This window comes from Eucalyptus grandis, chromosome 11 (genome assembly GCF_016545825.1).
Source record: "Eucalyptus grandis isolate ANBG69807.140 chromosome 11, ASM1654582v1, whole genome shotgun sequence".
Lineage (NCBI taxonomy): Eukaryota > Viridiplantae > Streptophyta > Magnoliopsida > Myrtales > Myrtaceae > Eucalyptus > Eucalyptus grandis.
The window spans coordinates 19,992,266-20,012,822 of NC_052622.1; the positions used below are offsets into that span (position 1 = coordinate 19,992,266).

General features: G+C 39.4%; 1 protein-coding gene across 1 annotated transcript; it reads left to right on the forward strand.

Moving 5' to 3' along the window:
* Positions 1-8,590: 8,590 nt before the first annotated feature.
* LOC120289811 (5-methyltetrahydropteroyltriglutamate--homocysteine methyltransferase-like) lies at positions 8,591-20,180 on the forward strand. Its single transcript, XM_039305161.1, has 12 exons — positions 8,591-8,943; positions 9,030-9,117; positions 9,750-9,877; positions 9,962-10,353; positions 10,442-10,605; positions 10,893-10,973; positions 11,080-11,246; positions 11,355-11,460; positions 14,364-14,614; positions 14,704-14,794; positions 19,512-19,622; positions 19,788-20,180. The coding sequence occupies exons 1-12, from the start codon at positions 8,594-8,596 to the stop codon at positions 20,178-20,180; spliced, it is 2,322 nt and encodes a 773-aa protein (XP_039161095.1). The 5' UTR covers positions 8,591-8,593.
* Positions 20,181-20,557: the final 377 nt, after the last annotated feature.

Consider the following 20,557-nt stretch of genomic DNA (forward strand, 5'->3'; position numbering starts at 1 on the left):
TAAGGTTGGTCTGTAAAAATTAATTTATTGAGCAATATATCTTGATTATTAACATTAGATACATTATTTAATTAAATCAATTGAGTCTGCGAAAATGCTCGCTCAAATTACCTTTTTAGCTAAGTGAAGCTTATCTCAAAATCAATTGAACAATCACCCCTACTCAAGTATCAGAGCCCACCATTTCCCGCCACATCGTGAGGCATCGGCGTCTTTAGTAAAAGGGAGATTGATAGGGCATTGAAAAACAGGTTATTTTAAGGAAGAAGATCAAAATACTTTTTTTTTTTTTTCCGGGGTCGAATTTTAAAATACTATTTTTACTTGATACAATCATACAAAGTAGCACGCTGCACGCCCTTCCGTCAGCTGGACCATGCCGTGCAGCTCCACCACTAAAACCGTAGGTCCGTCACTCATTCTCAGCAACCTCGACCTGGAAAAGTAACGTAAAGAGTACCATAAAAAAATGATTAATATTCTAAAAAATTCAAATTGGTACGTTTGCGATAAATTTAACCCAAATTAATTTTTTTACCATAAAAAATCTAAAATTAATACACCTTAAACTAATTTACCTCGAACCGATACACTTATGATAAATTTATTCTCTGTTAGTTTCCGTTAAATTTTACTGTCAAATTACTAAGTTGGATAACACGTGACAGTTAATTAGTGTACCAATTTGGATTTTACTCTCCATTTATCATAATTGTACATTTTTATTTTTATTTTTTGTGCTATTAATCCAATTAAACAGAAAGTATATTTGTCACAAATGCGCCAATTTTGGGTTTCGATGGTCAAGCAAAGTAAATTTGTTTGACCGTCGAGTGAAGAATCAACTCATCAAGGTCGTCAGAGACAAGGCCACCACCTTCAGGAGTGTGGATGATACTTATAGAAACTGGAGATTGCAGTGTAGCTGGGGTATTGATCCGATCATTTTTTCAGCTGGGGAGTCTTCTACTTCGGCAGGGCCCTAGCTTGGTGTTCCGCATGGGTGCTGGCTCTTCACTTTTGTTGTTGGCGGATGCGGGCGTAGATTGTGGTTCATCTGGCCTTCTGTGGCCTCCCACTGCTTTCTTTTTCCTTTCGCCATTGTTTTGGCTGGTTCTGCTCCTCAAGCCTGCTCTTGCTGTCCTCTTTTGCATTCGGCTCCCTTCCACTTACTCTGACTGATCTGGTGTTTTGTTGAGTACAAGTTTTATGGTGCCGGATCTTTTGTAATTGTTGGTTCAAGCTATGTATTCTTACCCTTTACCAAAAACAAAAAAAACAAAAAAACAAAGTAAATTTATCACAAGTATACTAATTTGGAGTTTTTTATAGTCATTTGAGGTAAATTTGTCTCAGGTATATTTGAAATTTTTCATGGTTAAAAAATTAATTTGAGGTGTATTTGTCACATGTGTACTAATTTGAGATTTTTTAGGGTACTAACCCAAAAAAAATAAAATAATGCAAAGAGGAAATATAGGCAGTTCGAAAATATCTCCACCCCAACCACCAACCGTTGGATTTCTTCTTTTCTTTTCAATACACATGTATATGTGTAGGCACCGAATTCAATTTCTTCTGTTCTTTTCAATTTATATGTATATCTGCACACGCGAGCATGTTTGTCTAAAAAGTATGAAAATTCTTTTATATAAATGCCCAATCCATCGATGTGGCTCATCGGTAAAATAAAATCAACAAGTGAGAAATTAAATTACAGTGTGTGGAGATTTAATTGAAAAACTCTAACTCAACTTAAAGAAATTGGGGCAACATTTGATTTCCTTCTCGAAGAACCCTGTCGGAACCCCAGTTTTTTTAATTTGGGCAAAATCACCTTATCAAATTCGCAATGGAAGCAGAAGTAAGGAAAATCAGCTCACGGTCGTGTCCAGAAAAGCCATGTCTGTGAGCCGTTGATATGAGAGTTAGGGGTAAAGTGCTTCGGTAGGGTTGTGGTGGAACATGGATGTGAGAAGAGGATGCACGTGGAGGAGGACATATCAGGTCAAGAAGAGCGAAAAAAGAAAGTAGCGCGGGAAGAAGTGCCGCACCCTACAGGCCCTGCAAGGCTGCAACCGATGTTATTTTTTTTTTTTTTTCTTTTTTGAACCTTTCCAGTGTTCCTTTCCCCGTTCCAGTGGTTCCACTTTAGGCGATATCTTTTCCATCATACCTACAAACTTCGGCTTTATCTATAGAAAAAAAAAGAAAAAAAAAGCCTGCCACTCCCTTCTCCACATTCGATTTCTTTTCTTTTCTTTTCTTTTCTTTTCAATATATCTATATAAATGTATAAGCATGGAAATTCTATCTATAAATACCAATCATTCGATATGACTCATTAAGTAAAATGAAATCAGCAAGTAAGAAGTTAAAGGATATTGTGTAGAGAACTATTTGAAAAATCCTAATCCAATTTAAAGAAATTGAGGTGAAATTCGATTTCCTTCTTGAATAACCCTAACGGAACCCCAATTCTCTACATTGGGCAAAGCCACCTTTTCAAATTCGCAAAGGAGAACAAAAGTAAAAGAACTAGCTGACGGTCGTATCCACAAAAGCAAGAACGAAGGTCAATATCTTTGAAATTGGGGCAAGATTCGACCTCCTTCTTGAAGAACCCTAATCGAATCCCAATTCCTCAAATTGGGCAAAATCATCTTATCAACTCACAATGGAGAGCAAAAGTAGGAGAAGCAGCTCACGATGCTTCTTCAATGCATTGTTTTGTTTAGAGAGGAAGCTTTGCCGTGAGAGAGAGATTTTAAAGGCTTTAAACCAAACACCGTCCTTATTGTTACTCTTGCCACGTCGGACGAAGATTTTTCCACGTTTTACTTCAATTTCTTATTTTTCAAAAAGTCACGTTGGAAGTCATATTTTAATTTTAAAAGCCATGTAGGATAAATTGCCATAATAACCACTTGGGTGAATGACTTTACGTCGATGTGGTATTTAAGTGAGCGTTTTCATTACGACACTTTACAGTGTTCTTCCAAAAAGAAATGAGTAAACGTAAGGGGTTGTCATGCTAACCAAGGCAAATAAAGTGAGTTACTCATTAGGATTTTTTTTTTATTTTTTTTGAAGTACTAAAATTTGGATTTCAAGATAACGTCCGATAGTGGTCATTTGATTTATTGAATCTTTCATTAAGTCTCGTTCATTCAATTCTTTAAATGCGGAATCACTCCTAATTAATTTGCTTTGACTGGTAGAGAAATCTGCATTCTGTTTTGATTAGCGTCATCAGGGGAGGCTTCATGTCCCTATTGAAGAACAACCTCTTGCAGACAAATAACTATAATTAACGACGACGATGACGATCCACCGTCACTGCCAAAACGTTGATCTAGCACAATTTGTCTTACATACTTAGCCTAAGCACGGTTCTGTCATCGTCACAGGAATTTTAAATGCTCATGTCCAAATCACAATACCGTGAAGCATGGGAAAAGATGCAACTGTAGTTCGTCTTATCATTGACTATGGTTTTCTATGATATTTTTTCCCCGTTATGTGTTTATGACATATATGTACGTATTAATTACAGACTATGTGAAGATAGATCCAAATCACACATTACATTAAGTCATGACATGTATAATTACAATTGATGGGATCTCGATCAGACAAAAAAAGGAAAAAGAAAGGGTGGGTGCAATGGCTGGGAAGGAACTTGAGTCTTAAGATGATCCAAATATCATATCATACTTTATTAAATTTGGTTGCTGGAGGTGGACTGTTGTTGTAGAATTGATTGTTTCTACAAACAAGGGCACTGGGATTCTCGACGCTGGTATATATATGGTCTATTCTCGATGACATTGCACTGATTGTAATTCATGCATGGATTGTGCAAAAATTTTCTTCCTAAATTTCCGGTAGATATAGTTAGATCCATCGAACATTTGTGGTCTAGAAATGGACCGTCTTCACCGAAGAATGCTCCTATGTGTGAGTCATAATGACCTTTTTGCTCTTGAGATATAGCACTTCAAAAGATTTTAAGTGAAAAGAATAAATTAAGTGACATGCTCTAATATCAATTGAAATGGCTAAAATAATTAGTGAAAGATGTGCTTTTTTTGAGGAGATTAGCTATGCGAGTTCAAAAATTAAAAGAGTTAAAGAGATAGAAGATACTGTAAGACAGATTTATAGTGGTTCGAATCTACTAAGTAATCCTCGAGATTTTATAGTTGTAGATAGTGCTACTATTGCACGAAACTCAATAAATGACTCTACAAGCACAAACACCTTTTACAACACTATAATCTCCTCTCTTCTCAGATTTTAGGAATTTAGTCCTCACAGAGAATTACAATATGAACACAAACAAATTTGCGCAAATGAAAAGCTAGAGTGTATGTTGCGACATGGTGATAACACAAGTTCGGAATTTCCGGCAATCTTCAAAGTTGCTTTGGATACGTTTATATAGGCCTTTAATCTCCAAAGTGTAAGTTGGAAGTTATTTCAGAGTCAAATGAGAGACGTTGACCTTCTTCTCTAACAATCATACCTGCAATCTGCACAATGAGAGTATTCTCTAAAAGACGAAGCAGGGTCTTTCCATTGATAGATCCTTTTGCTTCTGTAGTTTGGATGACTCTCTGAATTGCCCTCACAAAAGTGGCAAAACTGCCGGATCTTCTTTGGGGTCCTAGAGCATGAAGATCTGCTCTGGGCTCCCGGTTTGTCTCCGATGACTCTCGCCGTTTCTTAGGCAAATGGACACACGTGGACAAATCAGAAAAAGGTCCGCTTTTCACGTTGATGGCATGCCAAAGATGTCAATGTGTTGGTGGATCCCTGGCCCATCTCTTTTCTCGTTTGTGGAAGATGGCATGACTAAGCAATTCATCGAGGAAAGATTCCTCAGTTCACCGCACGCAACCTTCTTTTTTCTTCTTTTCAACATTCCACACTACAGCATTCCAATGATGTCCTCGTTTCCCACTAGCAGTCGTTTACGTGGCACACACGGAGAGAAGTTCCCTTTTGATCGAGTCATGTTTACTTTTAATGGAGAGGCTATTTGAATGGATTTTGATTTATCTTTTTAACTTGTTTATTTGGAGGAAAATAGTAAACTTATTAAAATTGGTCTGTAAGAGTTGATCTATTGATCAACACGTCTTGTTAGTTAACATTACAATACATCACTAAATTAAATCAATTTTGTTAAATAATCGCAACGAGTCTGTGAAGATGCTCGCTTAAATTACTTCTTAGCTAAGTGAAGCTTATCTTGGAATCTATTGAACAATCACCTCTACTCAACTATCAGAGCCCACCATGTCCCACCATATCGTGAAGGCATCGGCTTCTTTAGTTAATGAGAGATTAAAAATAGCAATGTGCAACCCTTCCATCAGGTGGACAAAATAAAACGATAACTTTTAGGCATGGAACAAACGTTTATTGCCGAATTGCATGATACATGATAATTGACAAATATACTGATTTGGAGTTTTACTCTCTGTCTATCATGGATCTATCAATTTATAGTTTTTTGTGGTATTAATCCATTTTAACTGATTCACCAATTTTTGTCCCATGAATTAAAAATAGAACAAGTTCGATTATGTATAATGGAATCATTGACATATATATATTTATATATATATATGTATATAATATGATTCAATATTGTTACCGAAGAGATCATCTAAAATTGAATAGATTTTGACTTATATCTAACTTATTTGTCCGAAGAAAAATATTAAATTTATTAAATACTAATTTGTAAAAATCGGTTCGCTAACTGATACGTTTTCTTTCTTTAACATTATAATATATCGCCTATAAATAAATACCAATCTCGGGATTTATTCAGCAATCACGTCTAGTGTACTTTCATATATTAAATAACAAAGCCCAACGTATCCAATCGTATCGGGTACGGGCAGGCCTCGCGGTCATTAATCATTATACACGGTACTTCCCACAGGACATCTGACGAACTCTCCTTCGTCTTTGTTCCGGCAGAGACATCGAGAGAGGAAATAGGAAATAAACGACAGTTTCTTATTAGGGAAGGGGAAGACGTGCGGGCGTGCCCTTAAGAAATTAAAAACGAATACGACAAATGGGGCTTGTGGCGGGGCGTGTGCGTGTGCGTTGGTGTGTGGTGGGACCCAATATCTTAAGAAGATGATGAAGATGACGGAAGAAGGAATGGGAGGACGCGGGAAAAAGTGCCCGACCAACTTTTTCTATCTTTTTTTTTTATTGGTCGGAAAACCACTTTTAAAACAGCTCGCCACCTGATAGGTAAAACCGCTTAAAATGGTGGGCCTTTTTAAAAAGAGCTTAGCTAAAGCCGCTTAATAGGGTGAGGTGTTTTAAAACAGCTTAAAATAAAGTGGGTTTCCGACCTTTTTTTGAACAGTATCCATTTTTTGACCCAAAAAAACAGCTCATCATTGTCCCTTTTAAATCCTACTTTTGTTTTTTATTCTGACCGAAAGCAAATCCACTTTTTTGTTAAAAAAAAAAAAATTCCTTTCGTTTTATTGGTATTGTAAAAGGCCACTTGATTCTCCTCGAGAATCTCGAACTTTTCTCCCTAACCTCTACAAAACCTGCCGACCTATGTTCTTTCATTTTTGCAACCTTTCTTCTCATTCTCCCCTATTAGGCTTTGCCCATCAACCTACAAACTTCAGCTTTGTAACTGCGATAGTAACAGACCAAAATGTAAAAAAAAAAAAAAAAAAAACTTCAGCTTTGTAACTGCGATAGTAACAGACAAAAATGGAAAAAAAAAAAAAAAACTGTGATGGACAGCAATTTATTTCTTTCCACGATTCAGTCTCCGCAAAAGTAGGACCTTTGCAGCGCTCTCATTCCTCCAATTTTAGACAGAATAACTGAGTTGCGCTAGGTTACTTACCCGTAATTGATGTTTGCTCGATGATCCAAAGAAATAGCATCCCATTCCTACATTTTCTTAGTCCAAAACATTATCTAACTTATACATTATTATAGTCTAATTTTAAATGATAAACAACTACTAAAAACTCCAAATTATGTCCACCATGATATGTTTACCATAAATTCTTTTCAGTAACCAAAAAAATCCGAAACTTATGAGCATTGTTAAAAATTTATCTACACGTGAAAAACAACATTATTTTGGCTAAAAAATTATTTGACGGAACATTGACAAATAAGGGTAGATGCGTAATGTAGGCTCAAGTTTGGATTTTTTTTTATTAGTAATTGTATTTCAGTGGGTATAATTTGAGGATGTTGATGTCACAAAAAAAAATCAAAATAGATGTGTCGTTGTGGATATAATTAGGATTTTTGGTGGTTTTTTCTTAATTTAAATTAAGGTAATTAGAATTTAAGAAACAATAGGATTTACATGGGATTTCATAGACGGAGATTCTTCATAGATGGGGATTCTTTGCATATATGAGCATTATTTGAAGAACGTTTATTCGAAATAGCGTTGTGAGAATGATTACCTTGCGGATGTAGTAGAAACCTTTACTAAGGTACGGAAAAGAGAATTTTACAGAGGAGTAGTAATTGGGTGAGATAAAAGAGACTTAACCAATTTCTGATACTATATCGCAAATTTGACAAACTAAACATCGTTCACCAGCTCAATCCCATCAAAAACTAAATATAATGAGCAAATGTTGATTCGTTTGAGGCCCAAACTTATATGCTTTAAGCCCCACAACCTTTCTCGTTGACATTGGGATTTCATAGAGTGAGGATCGAGTCGTCAATAATATTGTGGAGGGAGAGAAAAGAGAGAGAAGACCAGACCGATTTCGTCACAGAACCTCCCAAACGCTATTTTGTGAAATTGAACCCATGTTAAAGGGTATCCGCTTAAAGCCGTGGTTTCTCACCCCCTAATCATTCCAGAATCCATTCCCTTGCACTCTCCAAATGACTTGTTCCCCATTTTTATGTCATAATTTTTTCCCCTTTCGTTTTAAAGGTACTGGAAAAAGGTCAGGTGATCCTAATCAAGAATCTAGACCAAAACCTCTACAGGCCCTGCAGCCTATGTCTTCTCCATTTTTCTAACCTTTTTCACTCATTCTGTACCCATTTGGTTTTACGCATTTCTTTTCCATCAACCTACAAACTGCGGATCCACCCGTGGGCAATGTAGGTGGTATTTGCTCTCTCCTGCAACGTTGCGGTCGAGAGCTCGTTGTCAACACGATTGAAGTGGGGGTCTTGGCGGTGGGTTGCTGGCCAGTCTCCCCCGAGCTTTACGTCTAAATAGTGGCTTTTGACGATGTCCGTAAGGGGTCTCCTGCGGTTCCTTGGTCACCAAAAGAAAACAAAAAAACAAAAACCTACAAACTGCGGATGTGTAAATAACCAGCCTACCACTCCCTTCTCCTCGCTCCGTTCTCTCTTCTTTCCCTCTCTATCCCTCGCACTCTCGTTACTGCAAAGAATACACAGTTCTGTCTAGTTCCCCGGTACGGTCTCCTCCAAGGTAGGATCCTTGCATCGCTCGAATTCCTCCACTTTTTAGACTCAGTAACTGAGTGAGTTGTGCGAGGTTACTTAACTGTAGTTGATGTTTGCTCGATGATCCAGAGAGATGGCGTCCCACATCGTTGGATATCCTCGCATGGGCCCCAAGAGGGAGCTCAAGTTTGCCCTCGAATCGTTCTGGGATGGAAAGAGCAGTTTGGAGGATTTGCAGAGAGTCGTAGCTGATCTTAGGTCATCGATGTGGCAGCAGATGGCCGCTGCCGGCATCACGTACATTCCCAGCAACACCTTCTCATACCATGATCATGTGCTTGACAGCACCGCAATGCTCGGTGCTGTTCCTCCCAGATATGGTTGGGATGGTGGTGAGATCCCATTCGATGTATACTCCTCCATGGCCAGAGGAAACGGCTCCGTCCCCGCTATGGAAATGACCAGGTGGTTTGACACCAACTAGTAAGTGAGATCTCAGTGAAGTACGAGTGAATCATTTTGTTTTTTCTTCTTCTTTGTAACTAATCCATCCATCTCATTTGGTCCAGCGACTACACGGTGCCTGAATTGGGTCCCGATGTCAACTTCTCTTTTGCATCTCGGAAGGCCATCAACGAGTACAAGGACGCCAAGAGGGTAAGAGCTGACCTTATTCCGCAAATTCAGTGCCGGAATCCCCGGACATGAAAAACTTGTTTTCTGTGACCTTATCCAAAGCCAGAATCGCATAGAGTCCGAAACGGTGAACAAATCAGGCCGCTGGGGGTTGTTTAGCGTCCGACTACCGGGTTTAGGGTTTCTCTCTCTCCTCCCTCCCTTTCCCGTCTCTCTCCTTCACCAGTCACCGCCCACACGATGCTGCCGCCTCCGCTGTCCTTTTGATGAAACATGTCTGGCGACCCCAAGACCCACCTCCAAACTCGATGGCAACGGCCGATAGCCTCGGTCTGCCCGACCACTCCCCAACGGACTACCCGGTTTAGGGTTAGCACTTAAGAAAAGATCCAATAGTCTCATTCCATGTTCCCCTGTGCACTTCTCTCTCCTCCCTCCCTTTCCCATCTCACTCCTTCGCCAGCCGCCGCCCTCATGATGCTGCCGCCTCTGCTGTCCCTTGGGAAACGAGAAATTCTCACTTTTTGTTGGTTTAGTTAATTCTTTTGTTTGTATAATTTATCAGCTCATCCATTTTTGTTTTCCTTGTGCCTTCGCATGATCTTAGCATTAGTTAAAGCTATCCGTTCTTGAATCTATTTGCTAATTTCCAGCTTGGAGTAGATACTGTTCCGGTCCTTCTTGGCCCGGTGTCCTATCTGCTGCTATCCAAGCCTGCAAATGGTGTTGACAAGACCTTTTCTCTTCTGTCCCTCCTCGGAAAATTACTTCCCATCTACAAGTAAGATATTATTAAACTCTTCTCTCGCATTTTTCATTTGCTTATGTTTGGAATGCATTTCCTGACCAATGATAAACCATTCAGGAAGGTTGTGTCCGAACTTAAGGCAGCTGGCGCTGCATGGGTTCAGTTTGATGAGCCCACCCTTGTGTTGGATCTTGATTCTGACCAACTGCAAGCATTTACTGAAGCATACTCGGAACTAGAATCATGTCTTTCTGGCGTGAATGTTCTCGTCCAAACCTATTTTGCTGATGTTCCTGCTGAGGCATATAAAGTTCTTACTTCCTTGAAGGGCGTCACTGGATTTGGATTGGATATAGTCGATGGAGACAAGACTCTTGATCTAATCAAGGGTGGTTTCCCCACAGGCAAGTATCTCTTTGCTGGAGTTGTCGATGGAAAGAACATCTGGGCCAATGATCTTGCTGAAACACTCAGCACCCTCCATGCTCTCGAGAGCATCGTGGGAAAAGGTAATACTTTCTGCATATGTTTTTCAATATAGCATGATCTGCATATTATGTATCCTTAAGTTGACATCTGATCCTTATTTATCTGCAGACAAAGTTGTGGTCTCCACCTCTTGCTCTCTTTTGCACACTCCTGTCGACGTAGTTAACGAGACTGAGTTAAATGAGGAAATCAAGCCATGGCTTGCATTTGCTACTCAGAAGGTTGTTGAAGTCAACGCCTTGGCCAAGGCATTGGCTGGACAAAAGGATGAGGTACGGTTTGTTATCTTTTTGTTAAAGATGATGCTGAAAAGCAGCATAGCATGCCCATACTGTCATTGTTGCTACTAGGGAGTTTTAACAGTGGTGGTAATACATATTGTTAGCTTATTTTCTAGAATGAATACAGTCACTAGGATGCAAAGTTCTTAATTTAAACTAGGCCTGTTAGCTAGCAACTTTAGGGTGTATGTCAAGCATAATGTTCAATTTCCAAAGTATTAATTACTAATGTTGTGAGATGATATTTCAATGCTTATTGCTGATGGCTCTGTTTTCAGGCATTCTACTCAGCTAATACTGCTGCTCAGGCCTCAAGAAAGTCCTCTCAAAGAGTAAAAAACGAAGCTGTCCAAAAGGCTGTATGTTTTTCTGCTTAGTTACCCTTCATCTTTTATGCGTTCCAAAAATACCAATGAAAATGATATTACTGGTGTCTTGAACTCTTGATATTCTCATCTCTCTCAGGCTGCTACTTTGGAGGGCTATGATCATCGCCGTGCCACAGCTGTGAGTGTTAGACTTGATGCTCAGCAAAAGAAACTTAATTTGCCAGTCATCCCAACAACCACCATTGGCTCCTTCCCTCAGAGCGAGGAACTCAGAAGAGTGCACCGTGAGTTTGAGGACAAAAGGTGAGCAAACTAGATCTTTCTTTTCCAATAAGCGATGATAGATATGGCACGGGCTTTTATCCATTTCGTTATGACGCTCATTGGTCCTCTGACTGCACTTCATCATAGGATGTCTTGGGAAGAATATGTTAAGGCCATCGAGGTGGAAATTAAGAAAGTTGTCAAGCTTCAAGAAGAGCTTGACATAGATGTCTTGATTCATGGGGAGCCTGAGGTAAGACAGTGTTTTAATCTGGTACTGTAATTAGGACAGATTATGTAGATTGATAGATAGATAGATATCTTAGGAGCTATGTTTTCTTTCTATTGGTATTTGCGGAAGCGTGTGTTTGATGTGAGTGTGTGCAAGTGAGTGTTTTGTGTGTGAACTATCAAGAGAGCAAAAGAACTAAGAGCAATATGGGTGAGAAATGATTGGGCAAAGTAACAACAAGAATGTGTAAAAGAGAGTGGCGGCAAGGGAACACAAAGGAGCAAAAGGAAAGCTTTTATTATTTAGTTGTAGTACAAAGGGATGAGGAAGGACCTAACCTTGCTGGTCTGCCCCTCAAAATGGACGACCACAAGTCTATTTATAGGCCTACATCACCAACTTCTTCATTAAAAAATTTCTGCTCAAGTAAGAGATTTTCTTGTCCTTTTCTTTCGGCTACACCATTTTGCTCCGGGGCATAGCCAATAGTTAGTTGATGATGGACTCCTTCATCTTCACAAAATTTATTAAACTCCTTTGAATTGTATTTCGTGCCTCTGTCACTCCTTAAAACTTTGATTCTTCGGCCACTTTGATTCTCGATGTGGTTCTTGAATTTTTTAAAGATAAAGAAAACTTATGATCTTTCTCAAAGCAAGTATACCCACATCATTCTTGTGTAATCGTCAATGAATATGATGAAATATTTATTCTGATTGAGTGTGGAGAATCTTATTGGACCACACACATCCATATGAACTAGCTCTAATGGCTTCTTATCCCTCCATCTACCTCCAGATGGGAAGGACTGCCTTTGTTGTTTTCCAAGGAGGCAACCTTTGCAAACATCTGAAATTTCTGAAATAGCTGGAAAGTCTCTCATTGTATTTTTTTCTCATGAATAGTTTTTAGCCTAACAAAGTTGAAGTGGCCAAATCTTCGATGCATAGCCATGAGTCATCAAGTTGAGCTTTCATGGCTAAATCTCTGACATAATACCATCGAATAGGAAAATTCTTATTCTCCATCTTAACAGAGGCAATGCTATTTTTATATTTATCATAAATAATGCAGGCATCTCCTCTAAAGTATAAAGAATACCCACTTTGTATCATTTGGCCCACACTTAGTAGCTTTTGTGCAAGACTAGGGACAAGATATACAGTATGTATATATTTTGGGCCTTTATTCATTTCCACGGTGATGATGCATTTTCCTTTGACATCTACTAATGCACTATTGCCCAATTTTACTTGGGATTTCACCGACTTATCAATATCGGTGAATATAGACTCATCTCCCGTCGTATGATTGCTACACCCACTATCAATATACCATGTATCATTTTTTTTTTATCATTTGCCACTTGGCCTGCGTAGAATGTATTCACTTCACTTCCTTTTTCTTTTACATAGTTTGCTTGATTATTTGTTTTCGAGCAACAATTTTTTTCTACGTGGCCATATCTTTTACAAAAGTGGCATTGTTTTTTTTTGTTTTTTTAAAAAAAACTAGCAATCCTTCTCCAAATGATTTGTTTTCTTGCAAATCTATAAGGTGGATAATTTTCCTTTTGTGTAGTTTCTCCTCCTCTTTTATTTTTCCATGAGCTCTTTCCACCATTTTTAAATTGACGAGACCGTATGTTTATTCTAGATTGAAAGGCACTTTCAACTGAATCTTCATCTTGTGCCATTAGTCTTTTCTCACGTGCTTCTAGAGAGCCAATTAATTCACTTACTAACAGGATTGTCAAGTTCTTAGTTCCTTCTATAGTTGTGACGATGGAGTTGTATTTTTTAGTAAGTGACACCAATATTTTCTCAACAATCCTTTGATCGGTGATCTCATCTCCATAGGCTTTCATTTGATTAACTAGCTCCTTTAATTTTTGACAATATTCTTGGACGGTCTTATAATTTTTCATTTTAGAATTCTCAAAATCTCTTCTCAAAGTTTGAAGGCGAATAGTGCATACCTTTTCTAATCCTTGAAATTCTTCTTGTAGTATTTCCAAGCCCCTTTTGTAGTCTTTGCTCCAATTATTCTTGGAAATATCGTTTCTGAGAGTGCTTGCTGAATAAAGTATAGTGCCCTTGCATCTTTTTGTTTTTTATCTTTCTGAATACTTGCACATTTTTGCGGAGTCTCACAACCTTTTTTCCACAATGTCCCATAAGTCTTGGGTCATCAAGAATGTAGTCATTTTTATGCTCCAAAAGTCATAGTTGTTCCCATAAAAAATGGGAATGGGAATTAAGGATGAGGTAGAGTTGGCCATAGTTTAGTCGTTGGTTATTTGGAAAGGATAGTTTTAGGGATAGGTAAGTAGGACAAACGCCCAATACCAACCAAGAACGTGGCTCTAATACCACTATTGGTATTTGCGGAAGCGTGTGTTTGATGTGAGTGTGTGCAAGTGAGTGTTTTGTGTGTGAACTATTAAGAGAGCAAAAGAACTAAGAACAATGTGGGTGAGAAATGATTTGGCAAAGTAACAACAAGAATGTGTAAAAGAGAGTAGCGGCAAGGGAACACAAAGGAACGAAAGAAAAGCTTTTATTATTTAGTTGTAGTACAAAGGGATGAGGAAGGAGCTGACCTTGTTGGTCTGCCCCTCAAAATGGACGACCATAAGCCTATTTATAGGCCTACATCACTGACTTCTTCATGCAAAAATCTTTGCTCAAGTAAGAGATTTTCTTGTCCTTAGTCAGCTCTTAATGAGCTTGTAAACCAACTTTCAAGGGGAAATATCTCTGCAATAATACTGTGGCCTACTCTACATAAATCTGGTGTACTCTAGAGATTTTTTTGCTGCCAAAGTCAAGATTTTTCTTATAGTATCCTCTAGTTGATTCTAGAAATTGGATCAGGAATTTAACACTTTCTTAAACATCTTGATCCCTGTGTGTCCAATGCAGAGGAATGATACGGTTGAATACTTTGGGGAGCAGTTGTCAGGTTTGGCTTTCACCATTAACGGGTGGGTGCAATCTTATGGAACTCATTACGTGAAGCCACCCATCATCTATGGTGATGTGAGCCGCCCCAAGCCAATGACTGTCTTCTGGTCCACCGCGGCCCAAAGCATGACTGCTCGCCCGATTAAGGGAATGCTTACAGGCCCTGTCACCATTCTCAACCGGTGCTTTGTCCGAAATGACCAACCTAGGTACGAAAGAACGTGAACTTCATGTGTACATGGGATTGAATCCTCACTTCTCCTTTCAGGACTAGAATAATAAAATATCTATTTCTCAGATTTCAAACTTGCTACCAAATTGCCTTGGCCATAAAAGACGAAGTCGAGGATCTTGAGAAGGCAGGGATTAAAGTTATTCAAATTGATGAGGTAGCTTTGAGAGAGGGACTGCCACTGAGAAAGTCCAAACAATCCTTTTACTTGGAGTGGGCTATCAACTCTTTTAAAATCACTAATTGTGATGTCAAGGATACTACCCAGGTTCCTTTGTAACTCCCTTCCTTTTTTTATGTGGGAAGTACCATTTTTCACGTATACCGATTTCACTTGGTGGCTGGTATTGATTGGCAGATCCACACTCACATGTGCTACTCTCACATCGACGACATCATCCCCTCAATCTTCGACATGGATGCCGACGTCATCACAATCGAGAACTCTCGCTCTGATGAGAAACTCTCCTCAGTTTTCCATGACGGAGTCAAGTATGGTGTTGGGATTGTCCCTGGTGTCTATGACAACCACTCTCTCATAATACCATCAACTGAAGAGATTGCTAACAGAACCATCAAGACGCTTGCAACAAACATATTGTGGTTTAACCCTGACTTTGTGCTCAAGACTCATAAACACAATGGGGTCAAGCGTGCGCTCAAGATCATGGTTGCTGCCGCTGAGCTCCTCCGCACCGAACTTGCCCATGCCAAAAAGGAAAAGTATGAGTAACTTCCCTGTATTCGTGTTTTTTATTTATTTATATGATAATTGAGTTTCTCTATGGAATGATACTAGTCATACTCTTTGGGGTATTTTAGTTTTGTCGTAGTGAGTAAAATTATTGTCACCACTTGTGCATCAACGTTTGCTTCGGACTTCTGTTTTATGGTTACTGTCCCTTGGAAAGAAACTTTCCTGCTGTCTCATGTGAAAAGACCTCTGATATCTGCTGCCTAATGCATTAGCTGCTAAAGATATGGCAAGCTTAAAACTAGCTTGTCCATGGACGAGCACCTCATGTATCAAATATGTCGGTTGCAGCAGTGAGTTTGAATGGGTAGCGCAATGTACTCGACTTGATGTGCTGCAGTGCAAAACTCTAAATTTTGAGTTGCTGTATCGGCTCCGTTGACACTCGAGATAACAAACTAGCCATTGCAAAGGATGTGCTAAGTTGAGCTTGTACTCATATGATTGACTAATGATATGCTATTCACCTTTAATTCAAAATAGCTGTCATGTTCTAATGGTTACTTGCGTCTTTCCACTCAGTCGATAGCATGAAGTGAAATAAGTCAAGCTGATATTAGTATCTTTGATATTCAATCCGCTTGACCTCCTTTTAAAACATTTGCAAGGAAGGAACAAAAGAAATTTAAATTTGTATCCAGACGAGTAAATTCTCATTCATTCATCCGCAGCTTTACTTGCTTCTTGAGGGTATTCTTGCTTGGACCACTCGACTAATCCATAGTAATCAATGCGTAGAGGGTAATTATAAACTAGCATTCCTCATAAAAGCTTCATCCGAATCCACAAATATACATTCAGAGTCTTACAAAGTCTCACTATTCAAAACTTAATCAGTCTAACCGAAAAAAGTTAAAATCAGGGTGGAAAACAACATTTTTCCTATTCCGGTTGAATAGTGATAGGTCCTTCGAACAATTGTGCCAGAAACACAAGCCAACTGACGTGGCCATTGTCCATTTATAATTCTAGCACTTGCTGATAAATACGCAAGACAGGAACCTCTAGAAATTTCCTGTTTCTTGAAAAATTTAGAGATAAATGCACTTAACATTCTAAAACTTGTCAAAAAATTGCAATTGAGTATTAAAACTAACAGAAGGTACAATCAAGTTCCAAAATTTGTCAAATTTGTATAGTTCAATCCTAAAAAATGCCAACGTGGTTTTTTTAATTTTTGTCAGGAGAGAGAGAGAAGGCGATGGCCTAAGTAGTACCAACACGCGACACAGACACGACACGACATGTCATTTATCAAAAATAGAGAATTTTGACATGTTGGGACACGTTGTGTATTAAATGAATATATATTTTTTAATTAATTTGATTCAAATTCATAAATAAATAAATAAATCATTAATTAATTAAAAAAGAGCCTACGATGAATTTACACTAATAATATTAATAAATCAATTTATTGGAAATTCGAAAGACATATTCATAGTTAATGGATATTCGTGTTTGGAAACATGTTTTTAACTTTAACAAAAGTTATTGATGAAACTAATGACTAATAAGAAATTAAAATCAATTTATTTAAATAGATCCATGATCTTATACAATGACCAAAATTTATCATTATTCAAAATTCAGTACTTTTATTTTTCGAAATTATTTTTTAATGTCATTTATTTATTTTTCCGATTAAAAAAAAGTCCCCACTGGGGTTCCACCCCACTCCCTTCTTTCCCTCATCCATTTCCCCCACTCCCAAATTTATTTCACTTTTCTTTCCCTCCCCACCACCTAACAGACATGCTGTCACTTCCCCTCTCCCCAAAATTAAAAGTCACGCCATCAAAGTCACCACACCACATTTCCTCCTCCTCCTCGCTGCTCACCGTACCATCCCCTTCCTCTCCTCTTCCTCTCGATCCTCCTCCTCCTCCTCGCCGCATGACCCCCTTCCTCTCCTCTTGATCCTTCTCCTCCTCCTCCTCACCGCACGACCGCCTCCCTCTCCTCTTCCTCTCGATCTTTGCTTGCTCTTGGTCCTCATCACAATCATTTACCGACTCGCCTTCAGCCCTTTCTCCCTCACAGTTGCAGCCTCGTCGCCGATCCATCGCAGCATCACAGTGGCGGCCCTCGCCTCAGTCTATGCTCTTTCTTTGGCCGTCTCTCACCGTCACTCATGGCCTCGTCTTTGCTCCCTTGCCCTCGCCTCCACCCTCCATTGTCTTCCGGACACGCATGTCGAAATGTGTCAAGAAAAGTCGACACGCTCGGACATGGTCGGACACGACATGAAAGCACGGGCAACGGGGGAGACTGCGGCATGATTGCGACATGTAGATGGTCTAGGCTGAGAGAGAGAGAGAGGTTCCCTTTTTATTGAGTCATTCCATTACTAAGTGCATCGCCACGTGACCAATTTCTTGCTAGAGAGACCATTTAAATTTGAATACATTTCAACTCATGTCTAACTTGTTTGTCCGAAGGAAGATACTAAACTTATTAAAGACTGATTCGTAAAAATTGATTTTACTAAGTAATACGTGTTTTTTTTCCTTCTCATTAACATCATAATATATCACCTAACAAATGAACCGCCCAAAATAATCTCAGCAAATTTACGAAGACTCTCGCTTAGATTACGTTTTTAGGCAAGTGAAAAGCCCACCCATGAATCTTGGCCCCGTCTCGGGATCTAGTCAATAACATTCACATCTCTACTCAGAATTTCAAAGCCGGGCGGTAGGTGTGTCAATATTTTAAGGTTGTGTTTGGAGGAAATTGGACTCCTAGACAAACAAGGTGTGCTATCGGACTCCAAGCACACCTAGTGTCCTCCAAATCATGTCTCGTAGGTCTAGTGGTCGGCTCTTCCTTTTCATTTACCCAGAGGAAAGAAAGGGCGTAAAAGGGGATGCTTTACTTTAAGCAAGGAGACAAAGATACCAGAGGTGCTTGAGATGGGGATCGGATGCTGGGAGGAACGGTGGATGAGAGAGCACGCCCTAAGCCGATACCCATTAAAGCTCTCGATCCTCACAAAGTTACCACCCCACTCGGTTTAAGGCGATGTATTATCATGGAGATGCGTGTGGAGGGAATTGCCGGGTCAGACTAATTCTCATCCTAGCTGAAGGCGTAAGGGCTAGCGCGTTCACTCGCTACAGCCAGGGAACTACAAGTCAGATACATTCGATAGCAAAGCTAACCTACAGAATAAATACGTTAGCTTATGTTCTATAATGTAAAGGGTATGTACTTTTCCACCCCCTGACTCTCAGACAAGTTTCCTCACGCCTTAAAATATTATTCCCTACCCTGACTCTCACACAAATAAGCCGCAAAACCAACGTCAATTTCCTCCAAACACACCTTAAGATATTCCCAAACACACCCTTATAATATGTGTTTGGAGGAATTGGAATTTTAGTCCATAAAACGATCACCTTTAAAGCTATTATTATACTCTTAAATTTAAATTATAGGAAACTAGAATTTAAGGAACGACACGATTCACATGCGACCTCATAGATGGGGATTTTTCCCATATATGAGCACCATTTAGCCTCATGCATTATTTAAAGAGCGTTGCTTTAGAAAAGCGCTGTGAGAGTGGTAACCGTGCAGACGTAGAAACCTTTGCTTGGAAGCGGAAAAAAAGAAATTTTATAGAACATTAGTAATTGGGTGAGACGAACAGATTTACCCAATTTCTGATACTATATTATAAATTTACCAAACCCAACATCGTACATCAGCTCAAGCCCACCAAAACTAAACATTATTAGCAAATGTTGATTCGTTTGAGGCTCAAACTTATATGCTTCAAGCCACACGCCCTTTCTTGTTGAGATTGGGTTTTCAAAGAGTGAGGACCGATTGGGGTACAAGAGTGAGGAGGGGAAGTAAGCATATACAACGTTCAGCATATATTAAACAAATCAAGTGGAGAGAGAGATATTGGGAGTGTGCAGTAGAAGTTTGATATCTTCACCTGCACACTTAGGGTTTTCAAAGAGGGAGGACTGAGTAGGGTACAAGGGTGGGGAGGGGAAGGAAGCATATACGACATCCATCATTTATTAAACAAATCAAGTGGAGAGAGAGATGTTAGGAGCGTGCAGCATAAGTCTGAGCAGGGATCAATATTATTCAAATTAATGAGGCAACTTTGAGAGAGGGTCTGCCACTGAGAATGTCTGAACAATCTTTCTACTTGGATTGGGCTGTCCACTCTTTTAGAATCACTAACTGTGGTGTCAAGGATACTACCCAGGTCCCTTCATAGCTCCAATCCTTTTCTGCTTTTTTGTTTTGTTTTTTCTTTCCCAATGTGGGAAGCTCCATTTCCTCCATATACTGATTTTTTTTTTTTCTTTTCTTTTGGGGTGCAGTCTGTTCCATATACTGATTTCACTTGGCGGTTTTTATTGACTGGCAGATCCAAACTCACATGTGCTACTCCCACTTCAATAACATCATCCACTCAATCATTGACATGGATGCTGATGTCTTCACAATCGAGAACACTCGCTCTGATGGGAAGCTTCTTTCAGTTTTCTGCGAGGGAGTCGAGTGTGTTGCTGGGATTGGCCTTGGTGTCTATGACAGTCACTCTCCAAGAATTACATCAACTGAAGAGATCGTTGACAGAATCACAGAGATTCTTGATGTGCTCGAACCAAAAAGAGTGTGGGTTAACCCTGACCGTGGACTCAAGAATCGTAAATACATTGAGGTCAAGCCTGCGCTTGAGAACATGGTTGCTGCTGCCGTGCTCGTCCTCACCCAACTTGCCAGTGCTATGGAGGCGGTATACAGAAGTTGGGAGTAAACTACCCTCGGCAATCTATTTTTCCTATTCATGAGAGCGTATTCCCGTCTTTTATTACTGATCCAGTAAGTGAGATTCTTTATGGAACGTTAGGAGTCGAGCTCTTCAAGGTACTACAGTTTCGTCTGCACCCAACTTGCCGGACGGATAGCTGTTTTTGTTTTTCCCTTTATATTTGTCAGATCTAAGGGGGTGTTTGGTGTTGCAGGTGACCAGCGTCGGATCGGATCGGATTGGAGCGAGGGTGTGCTGGTTGACTTTGTCCTTCTTGTCTACTCATATCATATTAGCGGGAAAAAAAAAGCAATAGAAATGCTGTATTTGCTGCTTTGCTAGTCCAATGACATGCTGGACATGCAACTTATGTAACTACTAAT